Source organism: Eriocheir sinensis, chromosome 39 (assembly GCF_024679095.1).
Source record: "Eriocheir sinensis breed Jianghai 21 chromosome 39, ASM2467909v1, whole genome shotgun sequence".
Taxonomy (NCBI): Eukaryota; Metazoa; Arthropoda; class Malacostraca; order Decapoda; family Varunidae; genus Eriocheir; species Eriocheir sinensis.
Window position 1 is genome coordinate 16,314,479 of NC_066547.1, and position 22,348 is coordinate 16,336,826.

The 22,348-nt window shown below is 41.9% G+C and overlaps 1 protein-coding gene across 5 annotated transcripts in view; it reads left to right on the forward strand.

Annotated features, from left to right (window-relative positions):
- The window catches only part of LOC127009095 (inactive phospholipase C-like protein 1), a 107,092-nt gene extending 88,044 nt beyond the window's left edge, over positions 1-19,048 (forward strand). For 3 of the 5 annotated variants that reach the window (XM_050881877.1, XM_050881879.1, XM_050881878.1), the window contains exons 13-22: positions 1,090-1,269; positions 1,784-1,962; positions 2,924-3,035; positions 3,654-3,830; positions 4,201-4,298; positions 4,603-4,692; positions 5,137-5,322; positions 6,981-7,055; positions 7,494-7,736; positions 9,191-15,653. In XM_050881877.1, the coding sequence (XP_050737834.1) occupies positions 1,090-1,269; positions 1,784-1,962; positions 2,924-3,035; positions 3,654-3,830; positions 4,201-4,298; positions 4,603-4,692; positions 5,137-5,322; positions 6,981-7,055; positions 7,494-7,736; positions 9,191-9,586 (1,736 nt within the window). In that variant the 3' untranslated portion in view covers positions 9,587-15,653. Of the gene's footprint in view, positions 1-1,089; positions 1,270-1,783; positions 1,963-2,923; positions 3,036-3,653; positions 3,831-4,200; positions 4,299-4,602; positions 4,693-5,136; positions 5,323-6,980; positions 7,056-7,493; positions 7,737-9,190; positions 15,654-18,408 lie in introns of those variants that run through there. The other 2 variants (XM_050881880.1, XM_050881881.1) reach the window with 2 other exon arrangements.
- The last annotated feature ends 3,300 nt before the right edge of the window (positions 19,049-22,348 follow it).

Genomic DNA, 22,348 nt, shown 5'->3' on the forward strand with positions numbered 1-22,348 from the left:
AGGAAGGAGGAGAGGGAAAGGAAGGATGGAAGGAAAGGGAAAGGAAGGGAAGGAAAGGGAAGAGATGAAGAATGAAGGAAGGATGGAAGGAAGGAAGGAAAGGAGGAAGGGAAGAGATGAAGAAGGAAGGAAGAAGGAAAGGGAAAGGAAGGGGAGGAAAGGGAAGAGATGAAGAAGGAAGGAAGGATGGAAGGAAAGGGAAAGGAAGGTGAGGAAAGGGAAGAGATGAAGAAGGAAGGAAGGATGGAAGGAAAGGGAAAGGAAGGGGAGGAAAGGGAAGATATGAAGAAGGAAGGAAGGATGGAAGGAAAGGGAAAGGAAGGGGAGGAAAGGGAAGAGAAGGGAAGAGATGAAGAAGGAAGGAAGGATGGAAGGAGGAGAGGGAAAGGAAGGAACAGGACTTACGAAGGACAGCTGTAGAATGAATGAAGGAAGGAAGGGAGAGAAAAAGAAGGAAAGAAGGAAGATTGAAACAAAAAAAGAAGGGAAAAAAAGGAATGATAGGTCACCGTTCATTCCTATTTCCTCTTCATTATCCCTCCTCCTCCTCTTCCTCCTCCTCTTCTTCTTCCTCCTCCTTCTTTCTTGACCTTGCTAACTTTTCCTCTTCTTTATATCATGTTTTCTTTTCTTTACTCTATTTTTTTCTTCTTTTTCTTAAGCTGATGTATCTTATTTTCTTCTTTTCTTCTTCTTCTTCTTCTTCTTCTTCTTCTTCTTCTTCTTCACACCAACTATTCTTTCTGCTTTATATTGTCATTCTTCCTTTTCTTTATTATCTACATTCTTCGTCTTCTTTCTATACTCTTTCTTCTACTTTCAACTCCACATCCTACTCCTCCTCACTCTCCTTATCTTTCGCTCCACTTTTTAATCCTCATTCTCTCCCTTTCTCCCTCCTTTTCCTCCATCATTCCATCTCCCAATCATCATCCTACACCTCCTCACTCCATTTATTATCCTGATTTCCTCCTCATCCTCCCACGTTCACTCCCACACTCAGTCATTTTCTCACGGTCCTCACCCATCCCCACCTCGCTCTTCCTCACTCTCCCACATTCACTCATTCTCCCACTCACTCCCCTTCAGAGGATGTGAGTGAGATGTGCAGCCTGAGTGAATCCTCGTCGGCCAAGCTCGCGCACAGCTGCCCCGAGGAGCTGGTCAACCACAACAAGAAATTCCTGACGCGCGTGTTCCCAAACTCTTCGCGGGTCGACTCCTCAAACTACAACCCGCAGGACTTCTGGAACGCCGGCTGTCAGATGGGTAACGGCTTCTCCTCTATATAATTCTTCCTTTTCTTTATTATCTACGTGCATTCTTTTTCTTTCTCTACTCCTTCTTCCTCTTCTTCCTTCTCCTCTTAACTAAATTTTCTTCTTTTATATCATTCCACGTTCTTTTTACATTCTTCTTCTTCTTTCTTTTCTCTTTCTTCCTCCTCCTCCTCCTCTTCCTTCTCCTCTTAACTAAATTTTCTTCTTTTATATCATTCCACGTTCTTTTTACATTCTTCTTCTTCTTTCTTTTCTCTTTCTTCCTCCTCCTCCTCCTCCTCTTCTTCCTTCTCCTCTTAACCAAATTTTCTTCTTTTATATCATTCTACATTCTTTTTACATTCTTCTTCTTCTTTCTTTTCTCTTTCTTCCTCCTCCTCCTCCTCTTCCTTCTCCTCTTAACCAAATTTTCTTCTTTTATATCATTCTACATTCATTCTACTTTTTTTCTTTTTAGTTTGTGAGGAATTCTTTTACACTCACTCTATCCCTTCTCCCCCCAGTGGCCCTCAACTTCCAGACACCCGGGCAATTCATGGACGTGTACGAGGGCCGCTTCAGGGCCAACGGGGGCTGCGGGTACCTCCTGAAGCCGGCCGTCATGAGGGAACACATCTCTGTCTTTTCAGCACACTCCAGGGAGACCATACCCGGGGTGGCGCCGCAGCTACTCAAAATAAAGGTAGGGGGAAGGGTTGAGGTAGAAGTAAAGGTGCAGGGGAAGGGTAGAGGTAGAAATAAAGGTAGGGGGAAGGGTTGAGGCAGAAATAAAGGTGCGAGGGAAGGGTAGAGGTAGAAATAAAGGTAGGGGGAAGGGTAGAGGCAGAAAGGTATTGAATAAAAGAGAGAGAGGAAAGGAGAAATATAACCGGAGAAGGAATGAAGAAAAGAATGAATTAGAGAGAGTAAAGGAGAAATAAAACCGGAGAAGGAATGAAGAAAAGAATGAATTAGAGAGAGGAAAGGAGAAATAAAACCGGAGAAGGAATGAAGAGAAAGAATGAATTAGAGAGAGTAAAGGAGAAATAAAACTGGAGAAGAAGGAATGAAGAAAGAATGAATTAGAGAGAGGAAAGGAGAAATAAAACCGGAGAGGAAGGAATGAAGAAAAGAATGAATTAGAGAGAGGAAAGGAGAAATAAAACCGGAGAAGGAATGAAGAAAAGAATGAATTAGAGAGAGGAAAGGAGAAATAAAACCGGAGAAGAAGGAATGAAGAGAAAGAATGAATTAGAGAGAGGAAAGGAGAAATATAACCGGAAAAGAAGGACTGAAGAAAAAGAATGAATTATAGGACACAGAAATGGAATGAAGAGTGAGAGAGTGAAAAGAATTAACTTATATATTAAAAAGGAAAACAGAAAAAGAAATATAACCAAAGAAGATGAAGAAAAAGATGAAAAACTAAGAGACAGAAAGGGAATGAAAAATGGGAGGGTAAAAACTCCATGAAAGAGAGACAGAGGGAGGGAGAGAAAAAAAAAAAAAAAAAAAATCAAACCAGACAACTCGGAGGAATGTAGGAAGACAATGAAAAGCACAGGACTGACAGGGAATAAAGAACGGAAGTATTAGTATTAGAACCTCACCTATTGCCACCTATTCTCACCTCCCCTAATCCCCTCATCCTTATACTTCCCCAGGTGATCAGCGGGCAGTGTCTCCCCAAGCCTCGAGGATCCACGGCCACTAAGGCGAGCTTCATTGATCCGTACGTGGTGATCCAGGTCTTTGGGATCCCTGCGGACTGTACAGGTTAGTGAAGGAAGGAACGCAGACCCTTGTTATTGAGCATCTCAGAGCTTACACACCCATGTTTAGATAAGACTTTGGTAGAGGTAATTTTGGGTGTGTCCGTGGGTAGTTTTATGAGCCTAATGACAGTTTGATAAGGCTTCTTGTACTGTAGATGTGTGAAAAACTCATTGAATCTGATATCCTTCCTCTCTCTCGCTCTCGCACACTCTCGCACACACACACACACACTCTCTCTCTCTCTCTCTCTCTCTCTCTCTCTCTCTCTCACATAGTATTTTCCCTGGGTAGTTTTATGAGTCTAATGATAATTTGATAAGGCTTATTCTGCACCAAGAACATGAAAAACACTAATCTATTTATAACAATCTATTTTTGTAATTACCACACTATTTATTATCTACATATCTATCACATTATCTATCTATTTAGCAGGCCTGTATTATCAACACATCACCACCACCTCAATCATTCCCTTCTCTATCAGTGTCCTTCATCGTTTCACTCCATCTTCTTCCGTTTCTCTTCTTTCCTTCCTTCTTTGCAAAACTCATTACCATCATCCCGTACTCGGAGCAACACCACAACCCCGTTCGTTCATGCTTTTTACCCCCCCAGAGGCCAAGACACGGACGGTAAGCAACGACAGCAGCTTCCCGATCTTCGACGAGAGCTTTGAGTTCCACATCAACCTGCCGGAGCTTGCCCTGGTGCGCTTCGTGGTGCTGGACGATGATTTTATTGGGGACGACTTCGTGGGCCAGTGCACCATACCGCTGGACTGCATACAGACTGGTGGGTGCGGGACGGGGTGTGTGGGGTGTTGGAAGGGGTGGGAAGGGGTGTGTGGGGTGTGGGAAGGGTTATATGGGGTGTTGGAAGGGGGGGGGGTGTGGGAAGGGTTATATGGGGTGTTGGAAGGGGTGTGTGGGGTGTGGGGAGGGGTGAATGGTGTATGGCAATGGATGTGTGTAGGGTATGTGTGATTGTGTGGAGTGTTCCCATGTGGTATTGGTGCAGGACTTTACATTTTCCTTCACTGAATTGCATCAGCCACTTTTTGTTCCATTCCTGTAGCTTGGTGATGTCTTCTTGTAGGAAATCTGAAGACAATGGGTCACTCTCTTCTACCTCTCACCACCCTCTCATCTCTTCCCCTCCGCAGGCTACAGACACGTGCGGCTCCTCTCCAGCATGGGGGAGCCGATAGACTCTGCGACGCTCTTCGTGCACGTGTCCATCTCCAACAAGAAGGGCGGAGGGGTGAGTCTTTGAGGGGGCCATTTTCTGTGGAGAAGTATTTGTTTTGTAATTTCTTTTTTTATTCTTTTTTTTACAACAAAGAAGACGGCTCAAGGGCAACAAAAAGAGCGCAAAAAACAAAACAAAAGCCCGCTACTTGCCGCTCCCATAACAGACATAAGTAAAGAGTGATTAGATATTTGTGTCCCATTGTTGTGTAAGAGAGAAACAGAGAGAGAAAGAAAGAAGGAAAAGAGAGGAAGAGACAGAGACACAGGGGGAGAAAGAGAGCACCTCCTATCACCCAGTTTTCTCTCCCCTTCAGAAGCTGCAGCGGGTCAAGGGCAAGAAGACAGACAAAGTGAAGGCCGACATCAAGCCCATTGGTCTGAAGGCAGCCGATGACTTGTTTAAGGTAAGGCAGGTAAAGGAAGGAGGGAAGGGTAGGGAGGATCTGGTTAGGGAGCAAGGAAGATTGAGGGTGGATAAGAAAGGGAGGAAGGGAGGAAAAGGAGATGAAGGGAGTGAAATGAAGGGTCAAGGAAGGGAGGAGATGGGGAGTTAATAAGAGAGGGAGATAAATGGTTAGAGGAAGGGAGGAAAGGAGATGAAGGGAGTGAAATGAAGGGTCAAGGAAGGGAGGGAAGGAAGGAACACCACATGGGAGAAGGAGATGAAGGGAGTGAAATGAATGGTCATCACCATTAGGTACAGAAATCATCACCACCAGGGCTATCAACACCAATTTTCATCACCATTAGGTACAGAAATCATCACCACCAGGGCTATCAACACCAATTTTCATCACCATCAATCACTTTCATCACCCATCATCACCACCACTCATCACCACCCCCAGGAGGCCTCAATGGCGGTGGTGGAAGCGGAGTGCGTGCAGGACAAGGTGGAGGATGCGTGGATGGAGCTGCAGGACGAGTGTGGGCTGGAGCACACCGCCAACATGAAGCAATGCCTGAGGGTGACCATATCCCGGTACATGGCCACACCGGACACAGCGCGACTCTCTATACAGGAGGAGAACGGGGTATGTGTGTGTGTGTGGGGGGGGGGTGTGTGTGTGTGTGGGATATTTAACAAGTGGTATACAGGGCCTGAGCTACACTCGTCCGGCCCTGTCTCCAATTCTATAGTCGTCCAGTCTTTCCGTAAAATGTTTGACACTCTTTGCCATTACGATGTTTTCCCTTATTAGGCGATACACAAAGTTGGTCTCTTGAGTCAGGGGTAGATGCAAGTCTTAATCCATTGACAGTATTTTAGCATCTTCCTCCTTTTATCAGCTTCATACGGGGGCTTCGTGGTGCAGTGGTTAGCACTCTCGGCTCACAACCGAGAGCCTGGGTTCAATTCCCGGGCGGAGTGGAAAAATTTGGGCGGCTTTTCCGATACCCTACGCCCCTGTCCACCCAGCAGTGAATGGGTATCAGGTATTAATCGGGGGTTGTGTCCCGCCTCCTGGGATCTGTTCCCTTCTCCTATAATTCCTTCCCTTTCCATCTATCTCCGGCATATGACCACAGATGTTGTGCCGACTAAACAAAACTTTCCAAACTACTTTTTCAGATTCATATTTTATCTAAGTTGTCTGACTCCTTGCTCTCTTGTTAATAGTGGATTCTGTCTGTCTCCTCAAGATCATTCATTGAGTTATATATTGTAGTTGTCTCCTCTTACTCCTCTCATGTCCATATGTATGAATGTATGTGTGTTTGAAGGCACTTTTGCTTCGCCCTACAGGAGCAAGGTAGAAGTGTTTATGAGCATGTGTATAACTTGGCATTAAGACTTTCCCAAATGTGTGTGGTGTGTGTGTTTGTGGGGCTTGGGTATATTGAAGACGCATACGTTTTACTTCACTATATATACAGGAACAAGGTAGAGTTGTTCTTGTGAAGGTGAATAAGATGGTATTAACCCAGTAGCTGCGGGGATCATGTTTCTTAAAGGTCCCTCTAAGCAAGAAAAGTGAGAAAAAATCATCACTCACGCAAACCATTTCATAATATATATCAATGCATTTGTGATCAGTTTATGTATCATCTATTTTGGGGTTAATATCATGACAAAAATCTGGCCTGTCGCTGGTACACGGTAAAGCCACAAATTTGGCCCGTCGCTGGTACATGGTAAAGCCACAAATTTTGCCCATCGCTGGTACATGGTAAAGCCACAAATTTTGCCCATCGCTGGTACATGGTAAAGCCACAAATTTTGCCCATCGCTGGTACATAGTAAAGCCGCAAATTTGGCCTGTTGCTGGTACATGGTAAAGCCACAAATCTGACCCATTGCTGGTACATAGTAAAGCCACAAATTTGGCCTGTTGCTGGTACATGGTAAAGCCACAAATCTGACCCGTCGCTGGTACAAGGTAAAGCCACAAATCTGACCCGTCGCTGGTACAAGGTAAAGCCACAAATCTGACCCGTCGCTGGTACATGGTAAAGCCACAAATCTGACCCGTCGCTGGTACATGGTAAAGCCGCAAATTTGGCCTGTCGCTGCTACAGGGTTAAGACTGTTACCCAAATATATGTGGTGTGTGTGCATGTGGGGCTTGTATATAGTGAAGATGCATATGTTTGCTTCACTATACATTCAGGAGCAAGGTAGAGTTGTTTGTGTACATGTTTATATATTGGTTCACATTAAAACATTTCCCCCAATGCCTCCTCCCTCCAGGTCCCATTCTTGAGGAATTCCCGGCCTGGTCCGCTGCCCTCACACCTACACCGGCTGGAGATTGCCCTGCAGAAGGTAACTCACTACCACCACCCCCAACACCACCACCACCACCACCATCACCACCACCACCAACAACAACAACAACAACAACCCCACTATTACCTCAGCCAACCCTCCTTCAGCCAGATGAACTTTAAACATTTGCCCTTAAAGCTTACTCCTACTTCCATACAACAGATTTAGTCCTATTCTATTGCCAAACAGAGGAATTTCTTCTTTAATTTTTCCGCTTCATTTTTTCTATCTTCAATCTTTTTAACCATCATGGTGCCGGGGAAACCACTGCCAGCCACTTCATGATTTATTTTACTGTGTAGTCAATATCATAATAAATCATGTATTATTTTGCTGACGATCTATTTTTAAGCTTCAAGTCTTTTAAGTGATTAATCAACCAATACGAACACTAATATACTAACCGCAACCCTCCCTTTCCTCTCTAACATCAAGGTCATGCTCGAGATCCACCACTTCCTGGGTCATGGCGAGGAGCTTCACCGCACGCTGGAGTCCCGCCTCAAGCCCTGCCTGGCCATGTATGACAACCTGGAGTCACGCATGGCCTCCAGCGGCATCAAGGGCAAGAAGGCGAACCGGGCGATGGAGAACTATGCCTGGAACGTGAGGATCATGCGGGGCCAGCTGGACCGCCTCACCGCCCTCACCAAGAAGTGCAAGATGGCCATGGAGCAGGTCAGGCAGTGTTAGGCTGGGAGGGGAGAGGCCCAAGTGAAATGACAGAATTTTCTCTTCCCTTCCCTTCTTATCAGTCTTCATCCCTTCTCTTCCCTTCCTTCCTATTCTTCCTCCATTCTCTTCTCTTCCCTTTCCTCCCCTTCTTTTCCCTTTCATTCCTTTCCCTCCCCTCCTTCCGTCCTTCCTTCCCTTCGTTCTTCCTCCCTTCCCTTCCCTTCCCTTCTTATCACACGAGAAATTAATCCAGACAAGGAAAGATTTGCCAGCGCCGGGGATTAAACCCACGACCAGCGTAACGGGAGAGCCACTCCTTGTCCAGTTGGCCTAAGAGGTACCCCCCTGGCTAAGTGAGTTATGGGAGGCTCGGCCATCAAGGAAGTCAGCATAACACAAGGAAAGGCTTATGTTTATCCGCACACAGAGCTGAGGGGGCTTCAATTAGAGGACTGTTAAGTTAGGAGGATGTTTAGTTTGGTGAGTGATTTGTTGGAAGAATGTTCAGTTAGGAGGATGTTTAGTTAAGTGGGTGATTTGTTGGAAGAATGTTCAGTTAGGAGGATGTTTAGTTAGGTGGGTGATTTGTTGGAAGAATGTTCAGTTAGGAGGATGTTTAGTTGGGTGGATGATTTGTTGGAAGAATGTTCAGTTAGGAGGATGTTTAGTTAGGTGGGTGATTTGTTGGAAGAATGTTCAGTTAGGAGGATGTTTAGTTAGATGGGTGATTTGTTGGAAGAATGTTCAGTTAGGAGGATGTTTAGTTAGATGGGTGATTTGTTGGAAGAATGTTCAGTTAGGAGGATGTTTAGTTAGATGGGTGATTTGTTGGAAGAATGTTCAGTTAGGAGGATGTTTAGTTAGATGGGTGATTTGTTGGAAGAATGTTCAGTTAGGAGGATGTTTAGTTGGGTGGGTGATTTGTTGGAAGAATGTTCAGTTAGGAGAATGTTTAGTTAGGTGGGTGATTTGTTGGAAGAATGTTCAGTTAGGAGGATATTCAGTGAGTGTGTAAGGGGAAGACTGTTTCTGTTTATTCACACAGGGAAATGAGGAAGCTTAGATTAGAGGGATGTTCAGTTAGAGGGATATTCAGCTAGAAGGAATGAAAAGCATTAAATAAGCAGTCTATGTTAGCATTGCCACTCCTTTGGACCTAAAAAGGAATAAAAAAGAACACTCCTTTGGCTTATAGGTGTTAGTTATGATGCTTTTACAACCTATAAAGGAAATAAATAACAGTATTGTCAGCCTGGAGGGACAGTATATTAGTGACACTATGGTGTGAGGGTCATAAAAACACCCTTCCTTTGCTATACAGAAATTAGTTGTGACATTTCCACAGCTTAAGAATGAATAAAAACCATAAAAAGTCAATCTGGGAAAGAGTGAATCAGTTATACACGACTTTTGGCCCAAGAATGAATTAAAACCTTCCTTTCTGTCACCCATCGCAGGTTGAGTCCACCAAGACCACCCTAGACAGCCTCAACCAACGTGAACGCTCACCCTTGGTCCGGGAGCGTCCACGCCTCACCCTCGCTAACCGCCACAACACCACCGACAACCTCACCACCTACGGGAGCCTCGGCCGCTCGCCCACCACACCGGGGGCCGACTGTAAGCCCAAGAGTATCCTAAAAAAGAGTAACTCAAACCTGGAGTCAAGCAGCGTCGGGTACGTCAATGAGGAACATCAGGGGTCGTCAAGTAGCTCCGGCACTGTTGTGGGGGACGAGGAGGAGGGGGAGGACGGGGGGACGGAGGAAGGGGGTCAGTTGCTAAAGCCCCCCCTCCTCCACTCCTTCAGCTACACCCCGAGCTTCACGTACGAGCAGGACACGGCGCTGTAGAAGGCTAGATCGGCTTGCCTTGGGGTCCTGTTCTGCCTCCTCCTCCTGCTCCTATTCCTTGTATTGGTTGGGTAATGGTGCAGCCAGGTGGTACAAGTAAGAGTAACAAGTATATGCTCCCCAGTTTGCAGGCTGTCCATACAAGTAACAAGCGTGTGACCCCATTTCACAAGCCTACGATACAAAGAAAGAGAAGTATGCTGCCCAGTTTACAGGCATATGATAAATGTAATGAGTTTGCCCCCAAGTTTGCAGACTTACCATACATACAAGTAACATTCTCCTTGTGTAGTGCTATGCTATGGAAGACACACAGAGAGAGAGAGTGAGGTGCTTGAGTATTATTGGCTCAGAGGTGCGGAGTGTGTCATTCACCCATGGTTTGATCACATGCTGGACTCGTGTTTGCTAGCCAGAAAGTGTGTATGAGTGTGTGAGGTTGGAAGGAGATGAGGTGAGGGTCAAGGTTTTTCTGTATCAAGCATGTATTGGAAAAGCATAAAGAAATAGATCACATTGAGAGAGAGAGAGAGAGAGAGAGAGCAAGAACAAGCCTCTGATAATCGATATTTCTAGGCATCCGAGCTGCTTGTTCTCTGCCATACAAGACTTGAAAGCTCACAGTGAGAAGAGAATCAACATTGGCTATTACTACTTCTACTTCTTGTATTACTAAAGGGTTTTGTTAGTGTTAGGTTAGGGCGGGAGAAGGCCAAGGGAAGGCTTATGTTTATCCGCACACAGAGATGAGGGAGAAGAGAGGCTGGCGTTGTGCATTCCAAGTGTAGAAGGTTATGAATTGCCGACTGGAAAATGGCTCAAAAATCTTACTGATGACAAGCTGAAATAAAAGTACCATTGGAGAGGGAAGAAAACTTGCATTTATTGATACTGAGTCAAGATAAGGGATCCCAAAACATTACCTCTTGAAGAAACTTATGAATCACCAACTGGAAAATGATAAAAGAAGTTATTCCTTGCAATACATAAATACGATAATAGCTTTGTGCTTGCATTGGAGGGGGAAGAAGTAGTTTACATTTACTGGTGAAGGAGGAAGTAGATGAAATGTTGGAAGCTTATTTATGGCAGTAAAGGAAATGAGGAAGTGAGGGAGAGAGAGAGCTTGTGTTGGTTAAGAAATGATGCAATGGAAATAAGGAATGGAGAAGAAGGGCATTAGGAAGCAGGAAAAATTGACCCCTTCACACCCAGATCTTTACTTGACTACCTAAAATTGTCTGTTCTTAGCCATAAAAGACGAACAAGTAACAATATACCAAAGAAGCTGCTGGGCGAGGATATTAAACAGGTTAAATCTAATAAATCTAATTCTTCCGTTCATTAAAACCGTCTGTTGGCAGCTAAATTACAATGGAAATTACGTTCTGAGACTCAGTTCCAATATCTCAATACCAATATCTCTCCAAAGAAGCTACTGGGCGAGGATACTAAGCAGGTCAAATCTAATGCTTCTGTTCATTAAAATCGTCTGTTGGTAGCTAAATTACAATGGAAATTACGTTCTGGGACTCGAGGGTTAAGGCCATGCCAACTTGGAAGAGGACTCAATACCATGCCAACTTGAAAGAGGTGGAAAGATATAGATTGGGAAGGGAAACAAAGAAATACAAAGGTGAGGACTGCGGATGAGAGCCATTCCAACCCCTCTCAGTTAGCTCACAGGGAGGAAGTCGAGGAAAAAGGTTCACGCCAGCAGGAAAATATTACTGAAACTACGAGTGAATGAAAATAAGAAGAGAAGTGCTTGCGTTGAAAATGGAAAGTAATTGAAGAAGTCATTTTTAGTGGGTGAAAAGAGAGGAAGTGATGGAGAGTGAAAGAAAAGCATTGATAGGAAATGGAAAGAAGAAACAGAGGAAGAAGAAAAGAAAAATCAGGTGGTTTGGAGAGTCGTATTAAAGGGCACGTAATGGAAAATGATTGAAGAAGTCATTTTTAGTGGGCGAAAAGAGAGGAAGTGATGGAGAGTGAAAGAAAAGCATCGATAGGAAATGTAAAGAAGAAACAGAGGAAGAAGAAAAGGAAAATGAAGCCGTTTGGAGAGTCGTATAAAAGACCAAGAACAGGAAATAAGAAAAATGTAATACAGAAAGTGATAGAAAGGAAGTTGAATCCAGAAATGAAGGGAATGAAAAAGAAAACTCAGGTAATACAGAAGAAGTTGAATGAAAATGGAAAGAAAAAATACCACTACCTTAAGAGCACTGAGAGGAAGAGCAAGAACAGGACACGGGAGACAGGAAAAAAGAAAAACATGATACAGAAAGTGATGGGAATTAAGTGGAAACCAGAAACGAGAGGAATGAAAAAGAAAACTCGTCTGGTAAAAAAAGAATTGAGTTAAAATGGAAACAAAAAATACCACTACCATATACCAAGCCACCTTTCATGTGTATATATGTATGAATGAATGTCCGGAGAGCCTCTTCACAACACGCCAATGCAAAGAATCACTCGGAAAATCAATGAAAACAACCGTACTGACTATGGAAGCAAGAGAGTGAGAGAGAGAGAGAGAGACTATACCTAGCCAGTCCATACATTCACAAGGGAAAACACACAGTTACAAGGGGGCTTCAAGAGGCTGGGTAGCTGGGTGTCTCCTCCTCGGGCTCCTCTCGGCTTCTCACCCACAGAATATATATACCTCAGGGCGGCGTGACGGTCCCTTTGTATTGCTTTGTAAGGCCCCAGCACACCAGAACACAGTGTTGCGCTCGGGCTTGGAATAAATGCGTCGCTCCAAAGACAAACGGCACATGAGTTGATGCATTGATCGAATGTTTTTACTTATGCTCTGTGTGTGTGTGTGTGTGTGTGTGTGTGTGTGTGTGTGTGTGTGTACCTACATGTATGCATTGATGTGTGGGATGTCTCATATGTGTGGTGTGTTTGGGTGCTTGATAAAGGAGTGAGGGGGGAGGAATATAACACACACACACACACACACACACGCACACACACACACACACACACACACACACACACACACACAGACACAAACAAACAAACGAACACACACACACACTCACACTGAACAAGTTGACAGAGTAGATGTTTTTTTATTTCAGAAAGACACAAATTTGTTGAAAAAGCCAAAAACATCGTAGAAAAATGAGAACAAAACTTGGCTTGTTAAAACTCTCGGCACATATCAGAACTATTGATGGAAAATGAACGATTGAACTCTACGTATTATTCAAAGAGGACAATTAGTGAATTCTTAGATAAATTAGACAAATACAGATAAAACAAACACACATATACGCACACACACACACACCCCTCCTATGTATCTCCACCATGTATGTATGTATCCAAGCATCCGGGCACCTATGTATGAGACACCCCACATGTATATATATAGTTTTCTTAATGGGTGCTGCTGCTGCTGCTGTGTATATCTAAGACCTATGTATAGCTTTGTATATTGTTCCTTATATAGCATAGCATCCACCGCCCCATATATGCAGTATTTATTTTGTATATATTGTACGTAAGGAAACCTACTTTTTATATATTCATTGCAGAGTGGAGACAAAATGCAGCACATGGCAATAATGACCACACGTACACACACACACACACACACACACACACACACACATATATATGACACTCCTTACGAGCTTCACACAAAATCCTTTCAAAATACAAATACGTAGCAAAGAATACACACACACACTCACACACACACACACACAGGCACACACACACACATACAGAGTTATATATATAGCATTCCATTATTTCGAGGTGGTCATTACTATATATATATAAAAACATTTCCTCATTCCTTGCCTGAATCAATCGCTCCCTATACCCCATCATCCCTTCTCTCTTTTATACACATCATCATATCGCTATCGAGGAACATATGTGATGCAATACACTAACTAATATAAAAGCCAACATGTAGCAGAGGGTGGGCGGGGCGGGCGGGTAGGAAAATAAAGAGAAGTTGATACATGGAAAACAATCACGATAACTCAACCCGATATTTGCTTTCAGACTTTAGGAAGACATGAAATCGCTTAGCTAAGATACACAGCCATTAAGTAGGTAAGGTTACGAGACCCATATATTATAGCATGCACACCGGCGGACATATATAGCCATTGATGTAGGGGAGAGGAAAGGAGAAGGAGGAGGAGAGGAAGGGAAAGAGAACAGGAACAGGGGATGAACTAGTAAGGGAGGAGATTAAACTACTGAGCAGAAATGGGCTGATTCTATGGAGTGAAGTGGATGGCAAGCTAACTGACCCCTTGCAGACTGGTGTTGTATCTTCTTAAGGGAGAGAAAAAGGAGCAGGGTAAATTAACTAAGGCGGAAGGGAGGAGAAAAGGGGAATCAACTGATCAAAGCAAAACAAGGGAGTAGGAGATGAAATGAAGGAGAGAAGGGAGTATAAGATGAACCATTAAGGGAGAGAGGAGGAAAGGGGTGAACTAATGAAAGAGAGAGGGGAGTAGGAGACAAACTAGCGAGGAAGAAGTTGACTTACTGATCAGAAAGGGTGTTGAGTCACAGTGATTCATAGAGTAAAGGGTATTGAAACTCATGTCCCTGGTGTGCATGCCTTAATAGACCTTCAGGATAATTAGAACCATATTAGCGTGCACACAGCAACTATTTTCAACCTCCAACACCCTAGTGAGCTTGTACTTCCTCTCATTGCCTCTGGAAGGAATTAACTGTACAGACCGAATACTACATAGGCCTAAATATATATGAGATATTTTTTGAAGGTTGTGAGTTTTAGAAAGTTTATTAATGCAATATCTTTGAGACAGACAGACACATACATATTATATAGTAAGACTAGATACTACACAGGTAATTCAAAATGTGCTAAATTTGACTATGTCTTCCAATAGCATATTTTCTGCTTTGGAAAAAAGAAAAGTATACATAGATTCTATGACTCGTGGAGTGCCAAATGTACATAGGTATATATATCGGCTCCAGGCGGGGCGTGTCGGCTGATTGGTACGCACTGTGCCAATGAGTACTCACAGCAGGGGGAGAAACTATGCAGAGAAACTGAGCCGAGGATTAAAACTGAATGGTTGTCAAAGTAAAGAATGCTTGCCGACCTTTATTTTGATGACATGGTAAAGGTATTAAAGAAACCGTTGTCAAAATAGAGAGTGTGTTTTGACGGTGCAGTAAAGATGATAAAAAAGATCTCGTCAAAATGAAGAATGTTTGGTGACCTTTATTTTGACACCACATTAACAGTAACAAAACTGGCTGCTTACTGACCTTCATTTTGGCAACACAGTAAATTGCTTCAAGTGAACCGCTTTTAAAATATAAGAGCGTTCATCGGCCTGCACTTTGACGACAGATAAAAAGCTCAGATTAAAGGAAAGCTGGAAATTGTAACTTCTATAATCAAACAGTGAATTATTGAAGTAAAAAAAATTGTTAGCAGATAAAAAAAACATGAATCAAACTTAAACTGTATTTAATCTATATTCCTCAGCTCAATTTTCTTGCGTATTCCCTCCCCTTGATGTGAGTACTAAATGGACATGTGTGTGTATACCAATCAGCCCCCGCCCCCCCCCATATTCAGGCAGGACAGAATGTATTTAGACTCGTAGCAAAATCATGTTCAAACCTCAGCCACACGTCAAACAACCACTTGGGGATGTCGAGGGTGTCTGGCCAGTCTGTCCCACCCACCACTCAAGTTATAGTCCATTCTGGCGACTATCAAAACAGGTCATGCGTTATGGTATGGCCGAGTGATTTTTGGCTTTTTCATTATATAGTAAAGGATATTTGATTGGTAACTGATCGATTATAAGAGAAAATCATGGAAAATTATGGTATGGCCGAGTGATTTTTGGCTTTTTCATTATATAGTAAAGGATATTTGATTGGTAACTGATCGATCATAAGGGAAAATCAATGATGCAACTCTCCACTCTATACTAACATGTCTAACAGATGAGAAGTAATTAAAGGAAGGAAGATTTTGCATTAAGACGAACAGGGCATTTTTGAGTTCCTGTCATGGTGAACTGGTCAATGGTAAAAGAGTGAAGATTTAGACGAAAGAGAACATTGCTAATTTTGGAGCTACTGTAGAAATGAATGACTTAGAGGTAAAAAGAGCGAAGATTTTATGATAAGACAAGTGTTGCTTCTGTCAGAGTGGCTGTACGTAATAGTTAAGAGTTAAAAGAATGAAGATTTAGCCGTAAAATGAGGACAGCCTTTTTGGGAGTTGCTTTAATAATGAATGATCGAGTTAGAGTAAAAAGAAAGAATGAAGATTTTGGTGCGTGGGTTGCTGTACGTTGGGAATAGCTGTTTTTGGAGTTGTTGCAATAATGGACAGTTTGAAGGCAAAAGGAGAGGAGATTTTGCATAAGGATAAGCTTTGCATTTTCCAGAATTGCTCTAATGATGAATGAGTTAGAGAAAAAAGAAGAGAAATTTGGAAGAAGGCAGGCAGTTCATTTTTGATAGTTGTGTAATGATGAACTGGGTAGAAGTAAAGAGTGAAGATTTTGCAAGAAGATGGAGATTGCTTAGGACAGCCTTCCTTTCTGGGAGTTGCTCTAATAATGAATGAGTCAGAGGCAAAAGAAGAGAGATTTTGCAAGAAGATGGGCAGTCCTTGCTGATAGCTGTGTAATGATGAACTGGGTAGAAGTAAAGAGCGGAGATTTTGCAAGAAGATGGAGATTGCTTTTGTCAGAGTTACTTTAATAATGACCTGGTTAGAGGTAAAAAGAATATAGTTTTTGCAATAAGATAAAATACGATGAGTAGTATTGCTATTATCAGAGTTGCCAAAACGGACCATAACTATAATGACGTGTAGGACAGACTAGCCGCCCTCCCCTTCAGACCCAGCGTGCATTCAGTCAGTCACTCGATCACTCCCGACCCACACTCAGCCATCACCTCCAGCAGCCAGACATACGTAATGAGATAAACAGTAAATGAAGCCTCTTGTACACACTCATCTGTATATAAAAGACTCGATCCATTACTCAATATCTCTATCAATGTAATTATATACATGTACTATATTTATTTATCTATACTCTAGTCATTAGCGCTATAAATGAAAGGAAGGCTTAGGGGGTCTTGGCCAAGATGTACGGACCATTCCCCTTTAGTATTCGCATCAGAGGAGGAAAAACTGTACCTGGAAATACTGAGCTGAAGCAGAGAAGTTCAATGTTTTGTTGATGTGCAGAATTTCCATCCGTTATCCGTGAGGCAAAACGCTGTACTGCAATTCAGTTTAATTCAAAATAATCTAATTTAATTCAGTGCAGGAGATTTTTTAATGCAGGGTAGATTCCAATGAGATTTATATCAAATTAACTTTGTACTGTAAATCTTTTTTTATCAATAGAATGAGTTAATTTGATACCTGGTAAAAATACGCATTGATACATTCCTATGAACATAAATTTGGGAATGAATAAACTAAACTTAACCCGTCCGCTGCAATTAGCACGGATTTGGCTTTCACTGGTAGCCTGGTAGCATATAGTCCCAGGTCTTTCTCTGCCTCTGTGGTGGATGGTGGAGTGTTTGCCATGTGGTATTGGTGTGCTGGATTTCCCCTCCCAAGGTGCAGGACTCTACACTTTTCTTCATTGAATTGTATCAGCCACTTTTTGTTCCATTCCTGTAGCTTGGTGATGTCTTCTTGTAGGAAATCCACAGTCAAGGGGTTAAAATGCACGCAGCAGAAAAAGTTCAGCTAATATTGATGTGATGTGACACTTTTCATTCTTTTTATTCATCAGTTAGCAAGATACATTCACACTTATCGACATTTTAAACTGTATTGGACATTTCTACGCCCGCCACATTTTCAGAGAGTTTTATTGGAAAGATTAGTCTGAAACTGAGGCAATGTGGCCCTTACTCATTATGTTAAATCAATAGTCCGATCTTGCATTAACACTAAATTATTACTGTACAGGAATGAGTTTTCACGCCACTAGAAATAATGAGTCTAGAGCTGATTTAATGGCCCTGATTCATCACACTACATCAAGTAATAGGAAATTCGCGATAAATATCATGGTGCTAAATTCACATCCTTTGCTGCACCAAATTTCTATAACTCCGCTCAAACCCTTTTCCAGAACACTAAATTCATGCTAAACGTCAATCAACATCCCGTACTGCCTTGCATTTCTATAACTCCGCTCAAACTCTTTTCCAGAACGTTATAACTCACTCTAAACATCTTATGGCACTAAGTAAACATCCCATACTGCCTTGCATTTCTATAACTTAGCTCAAACTCTTTTCCAGAACGTTATAACTCACTCTAAACATCTTATGGCACTAGGTCAACATCCCATACTGCCTTGCATTTCTTTAACTTAGCTCAAACTCTTTTCCTGAACGTTATAACTCACTCTAAACATCTTATGGCACTAAGTAAACATCCCATACTGTCCTGCATTTCTATAACTTAGCTCAAACTCTTTTCCTGAACATTATAACTCACTCTAAACATCTTATGGCACTATGTCAACATCCCATACTGTCCTGCCTTTCTAAACGTCAACTCAAGCCCTTTTCCGGAACATTAAAATTCACTCTTAACATCTTATTGTGCTAAATCAAGATCCTATACTGAATCACATCTCTATCCCTCAGCTCAGTCATTTTTCCAGGTCATTCAGTTCCCTCTGATGTGAATACTAACAAAGATATGGTACGTAGGGGCTGGCCGACGTGCTCCCTAGGCTCAGAGATGTACTATACTGTATCACTATTCTGGTCTTTGTTGTTAATTCCAGGAAAGCCGAGGGACGGGGATTCTTGGCTGAAAAGTGATTCCAAGCTGACTGTCTGACCACGCCCCAGAGAGCGCTTATATGGGCAGTCTGTCCTTGTGTAGAAATGTTGCCGTATGTGTGTGTGTGGGTGTGTGTGGGTGTGTGTGTGGGTGAGTGGGTGCTAGACAGAGAGAGAGAGAGAGAGAGAGAGAGAGAGAGAGAGAGAGAGAGAGAGAGAGAGAGAGAGAGAGAGAGAGAGAGTGGTCTTTCAGGTAATTATACATAACACAGAAATCAGGTGAACTAAAAAATATTGTATTAATTTTCTCCATCGAGACTTTTTTTGACAATTTTTATTCTCAACATATTTTTTGTTATGCATGTCTTTGGATACCTGTGTCTGTCTTTCTCTTAGTTTATTTTTCGTCTGTAATAGCTGAATTATATTGTTTATTTATCTCTTTCTCTCTAGTCTAGGTTATATAGGACCTGTGTTGTCTGAATTTCTATGTAAAGCTTCGAGTCTGAATATCAAGTTAATTTTTTCGGCGTGAAACTCTACGGTGACAGCCTTCCACATTTCACTAACCGGGTATTTTCTCCATAGACTCTCTCTCTCTCTCTCTCTCTCTCTCTCTCTCTCTCTCTCTCTCTCTCTCTCTCTCTCTCTCTCTCTTAATTAATTCATTCAATAATATATAATACACTTAGTAATTTATCTTGTCCCATTATGTTCAAATATTTTCTTTTCTGTTTTTATAATGTGTATGAGAGAGAGAGAGAGAGAGAGAGAGAGAGAGAGAGAGAGAGAGAGAGAGAGAGAGAGAGAGAGAGAGAGAGAGAGAGAGAGAGAGAGAGAGAGAGAGAGAGCGAGAGAGAGAGAGAGAGAGTAACTATATATATCTACCAGGTGGCATCTACAGGATTTTAATACGTATATATTTTCTTAAATATATTTTATCGGCGGACGAGATGCAACCGGGAGACAGAAGGACAGACCAGTAACCAAGGGACAGTATATGAAAGACCTGTTATGTATAAGGCTGTGGGGAACATATATTTAGTTACCACTAATATTAACCTAAAAAATAAATATCATTCCAGTACGTCTATTTCCGTGGTTAAGTTGGGTTATGTTTCCAGGACCTTTACATTATAGTACATACATACTATGCCTTTCCCCCTCAATTCCATATCTCCCCCTGTAGCTTATATAGTAGACTGATTGATGCTGGTTATTCTGTACCTACACACAGTATTTTTATGTGGATAATGACACTGTAAACGGCTATACTATAAGGGTGTGTTGGCTGTGCTTCTGTCCGTGGCCACTCCAGTCACTGTTGGTAGGGGAAAGAATGGAGTTACTCAGGAAAGACAGAAAGGAAATAGTAATAGATTTTGGAAAGATAGACAGAAGTAAAGAGGATGAAAAAGCTATACTAGAAAGATAGGAAGGTAAAGATAGCCACTCCAGGAAAAGATAGGAGGAAAGATAAGAGGGATAGAAAAAGCTACTCTACAAAGATAGGAGGAAAAAAATACTCCAGAAAGATAGGAGGAAAAAAATGATTCCAGAAAGATAGGAAAAAAATAGGAAAAAAAGTTACTCCAGAAAGATAGGAGGAAAAAGAGTTACTCCAGAGAGATAGGAGGAAAAAATGTTACTCCAGAAAGATAGGAGGAAAAAAAATACTCCAGAAAGATAGGAGGAAAAAAAAAATACTCCAGAAAGATAGGAGGAAAAAAATTTACTTCAGAAAGATAGGAGGAAAAAAAAATACTCCAGAAAGATAGGGGGAAAAAAAATTACTCCAGAAAGATAGGAGGAAAAAAAAATACTCCAGAAACATAGGAGGAAAAAAAAATACTCCAGAAACATAGGAGGAAAAAAATGACTCCAGAAAGATAGGAGGAAAAAAAATTACTCCAGAAACATAGGAGGAAAAAAAATACTCCAGAAAGATAGGAGGAAAAAAAAATACTCCAGAAACATAGGAGGAAAAAAAAATACTCCAGAAACATAGGAGGAAAAAAAAATACTCCAGAAACATAGGAGGAAAAAAAATGACTCCAGAAAGATAGGAGGAAAAAAAATTACTCCAGAAACATAGGAGGAAAAAAAATTACTCCAGAAACATAGGAGGAAAAAAAATGACTCCAGAAAGATAGGAGGAAAAAAAATTACTCCAGAAACATAGGAGGAAAAAAAATTACTCCAGAAACATAGGAGGAAAAAAAATTACTCCAGAAAGATAGAAGGAAAGATAAGATACAAATAAGCTACTGTAGAAAGATATGATAAGCTTACACCAAATAATGAGATTGCCAAAGATAAGTTAAATAAATCAATTGCCCTTTTTGAAGTTTACATTTTTTCGCGGCTGAGTCGAGGCAAAAAAAAAAATATACTGTTGAGTGTCTTCCCCTCATAAGCCTTTCCCTATCTCCTTGTTTTTAAGTTCATTGGTCGATATATTACACTTTCGCGTCTCACAGCAGCTGCTTCTCAAGGTCAAAGAGGGGGTCAGTCAGGTTCTAATGAGTGTTTCTTTAGGTTCAAGGTACAGAGGAAGAGTCAAACTACAACCAGGGTCATAAAACTACTCCCGGAAATGCCCACAACTCCCACGGAAGCCTTGTGAAATTTGTGAGCTTGGGCGACGAAGTGTCTTGTTATACGACCTGATGGGACTGGACATTATGTGGTTGGAGGATTCTCTGTAGTGTACTTTTTAACACTGTGTAGTTTTTCCTCTTATGAGCATTTCTTTGGGCTCTAGTTCTTCATCTTCTTTCCATTCAGTGTCCTTATTTCCTCTTATGGGGTTGGATGTTAGGGGATTGAAGCCTATCTCTGTGTATATACATTTTAATACTGTGCAGTTTCTTCCTCTTATGGGTAGTGACTGGAGCAGTGATCTGAACCTTTCTGTCATCTTCTTTTTGTCTATTGTCCTTATAGTTTTCCCTATGAGGTGGACGATATGGTGTTGGAACCTTTCCCTGTATATTTTTTAATTGTGTCTAGTTTCTTCCTCCTATGGGTAGTGTGATTTGAGCAGTGATCTGAGCCTTTCTCTGTCTTCTTCTACTTTTCGTTCAATGTCCTTATATTTCTCGTATGGGACTGGAGCTTTCTTTGTACACTTTTGAATACAGTTTTAGTTTTTCCCTCGTACGAGCAGCGACTGGAGTGGTGTGGGCAGGCTGGCGATCACTCCCTCCCTCGCTGAATAGGGACGGAACATTTTCACAGATTGTTAGTCATGCCGCAGCCTGAGGAATCATACACTATGGAAAAAATAATGAAAGGCTTTATGTGATATACCTGTGATTTCATTAACCTTTTATATACTGCACTTGGGTGGATGACGGAAGGAATTTTAATATGTAACCTTCTTTGTGACTGGTTATGTAAGGAATTAAGGAATGAAAGGAAGAAGAGGAAGGAAAAGAAGAATGAAGAGGAAGAGGAGGAAGAGGAAGAAGAAAAGAAGAATGAGAGGAGGAGGAATAAGATCTTGTGGATGTGTTTTAGGAGGCATAGGAGATAACTAAGCACTTTTTTTCTCCTTCGACGTGGTAATAAGTCTTCTCTTGTCTGTCTTGCTCTATGAATACAATTTTTACTTATGTAGTTAGTTAGTTATTTATCTTATTATTATTTTTTTCACCTGTGCCACCAATATAGGCTTTTTTGATGGGACCTGATTGTTGGCCCCCAGTCCGTTATGGAGGAGGGAAATGTTTAGAGTGGCGCCATGTTACCTTAATATCTGTGAGGGGGGATGGTTAGGGTATCGCCCCCCCTGTGCGAATGTATAAAATCCGTGTAAATCTCCATCTTCCCCCCCCTCCCCCCCCAATTCCCCCATATATAAGTTTTTTTTATTTATTATTTTTTTTTCATGTGCTGCCCACGGTTAAAATGTCAAAATGTCCGATCGGTTATGTGTCC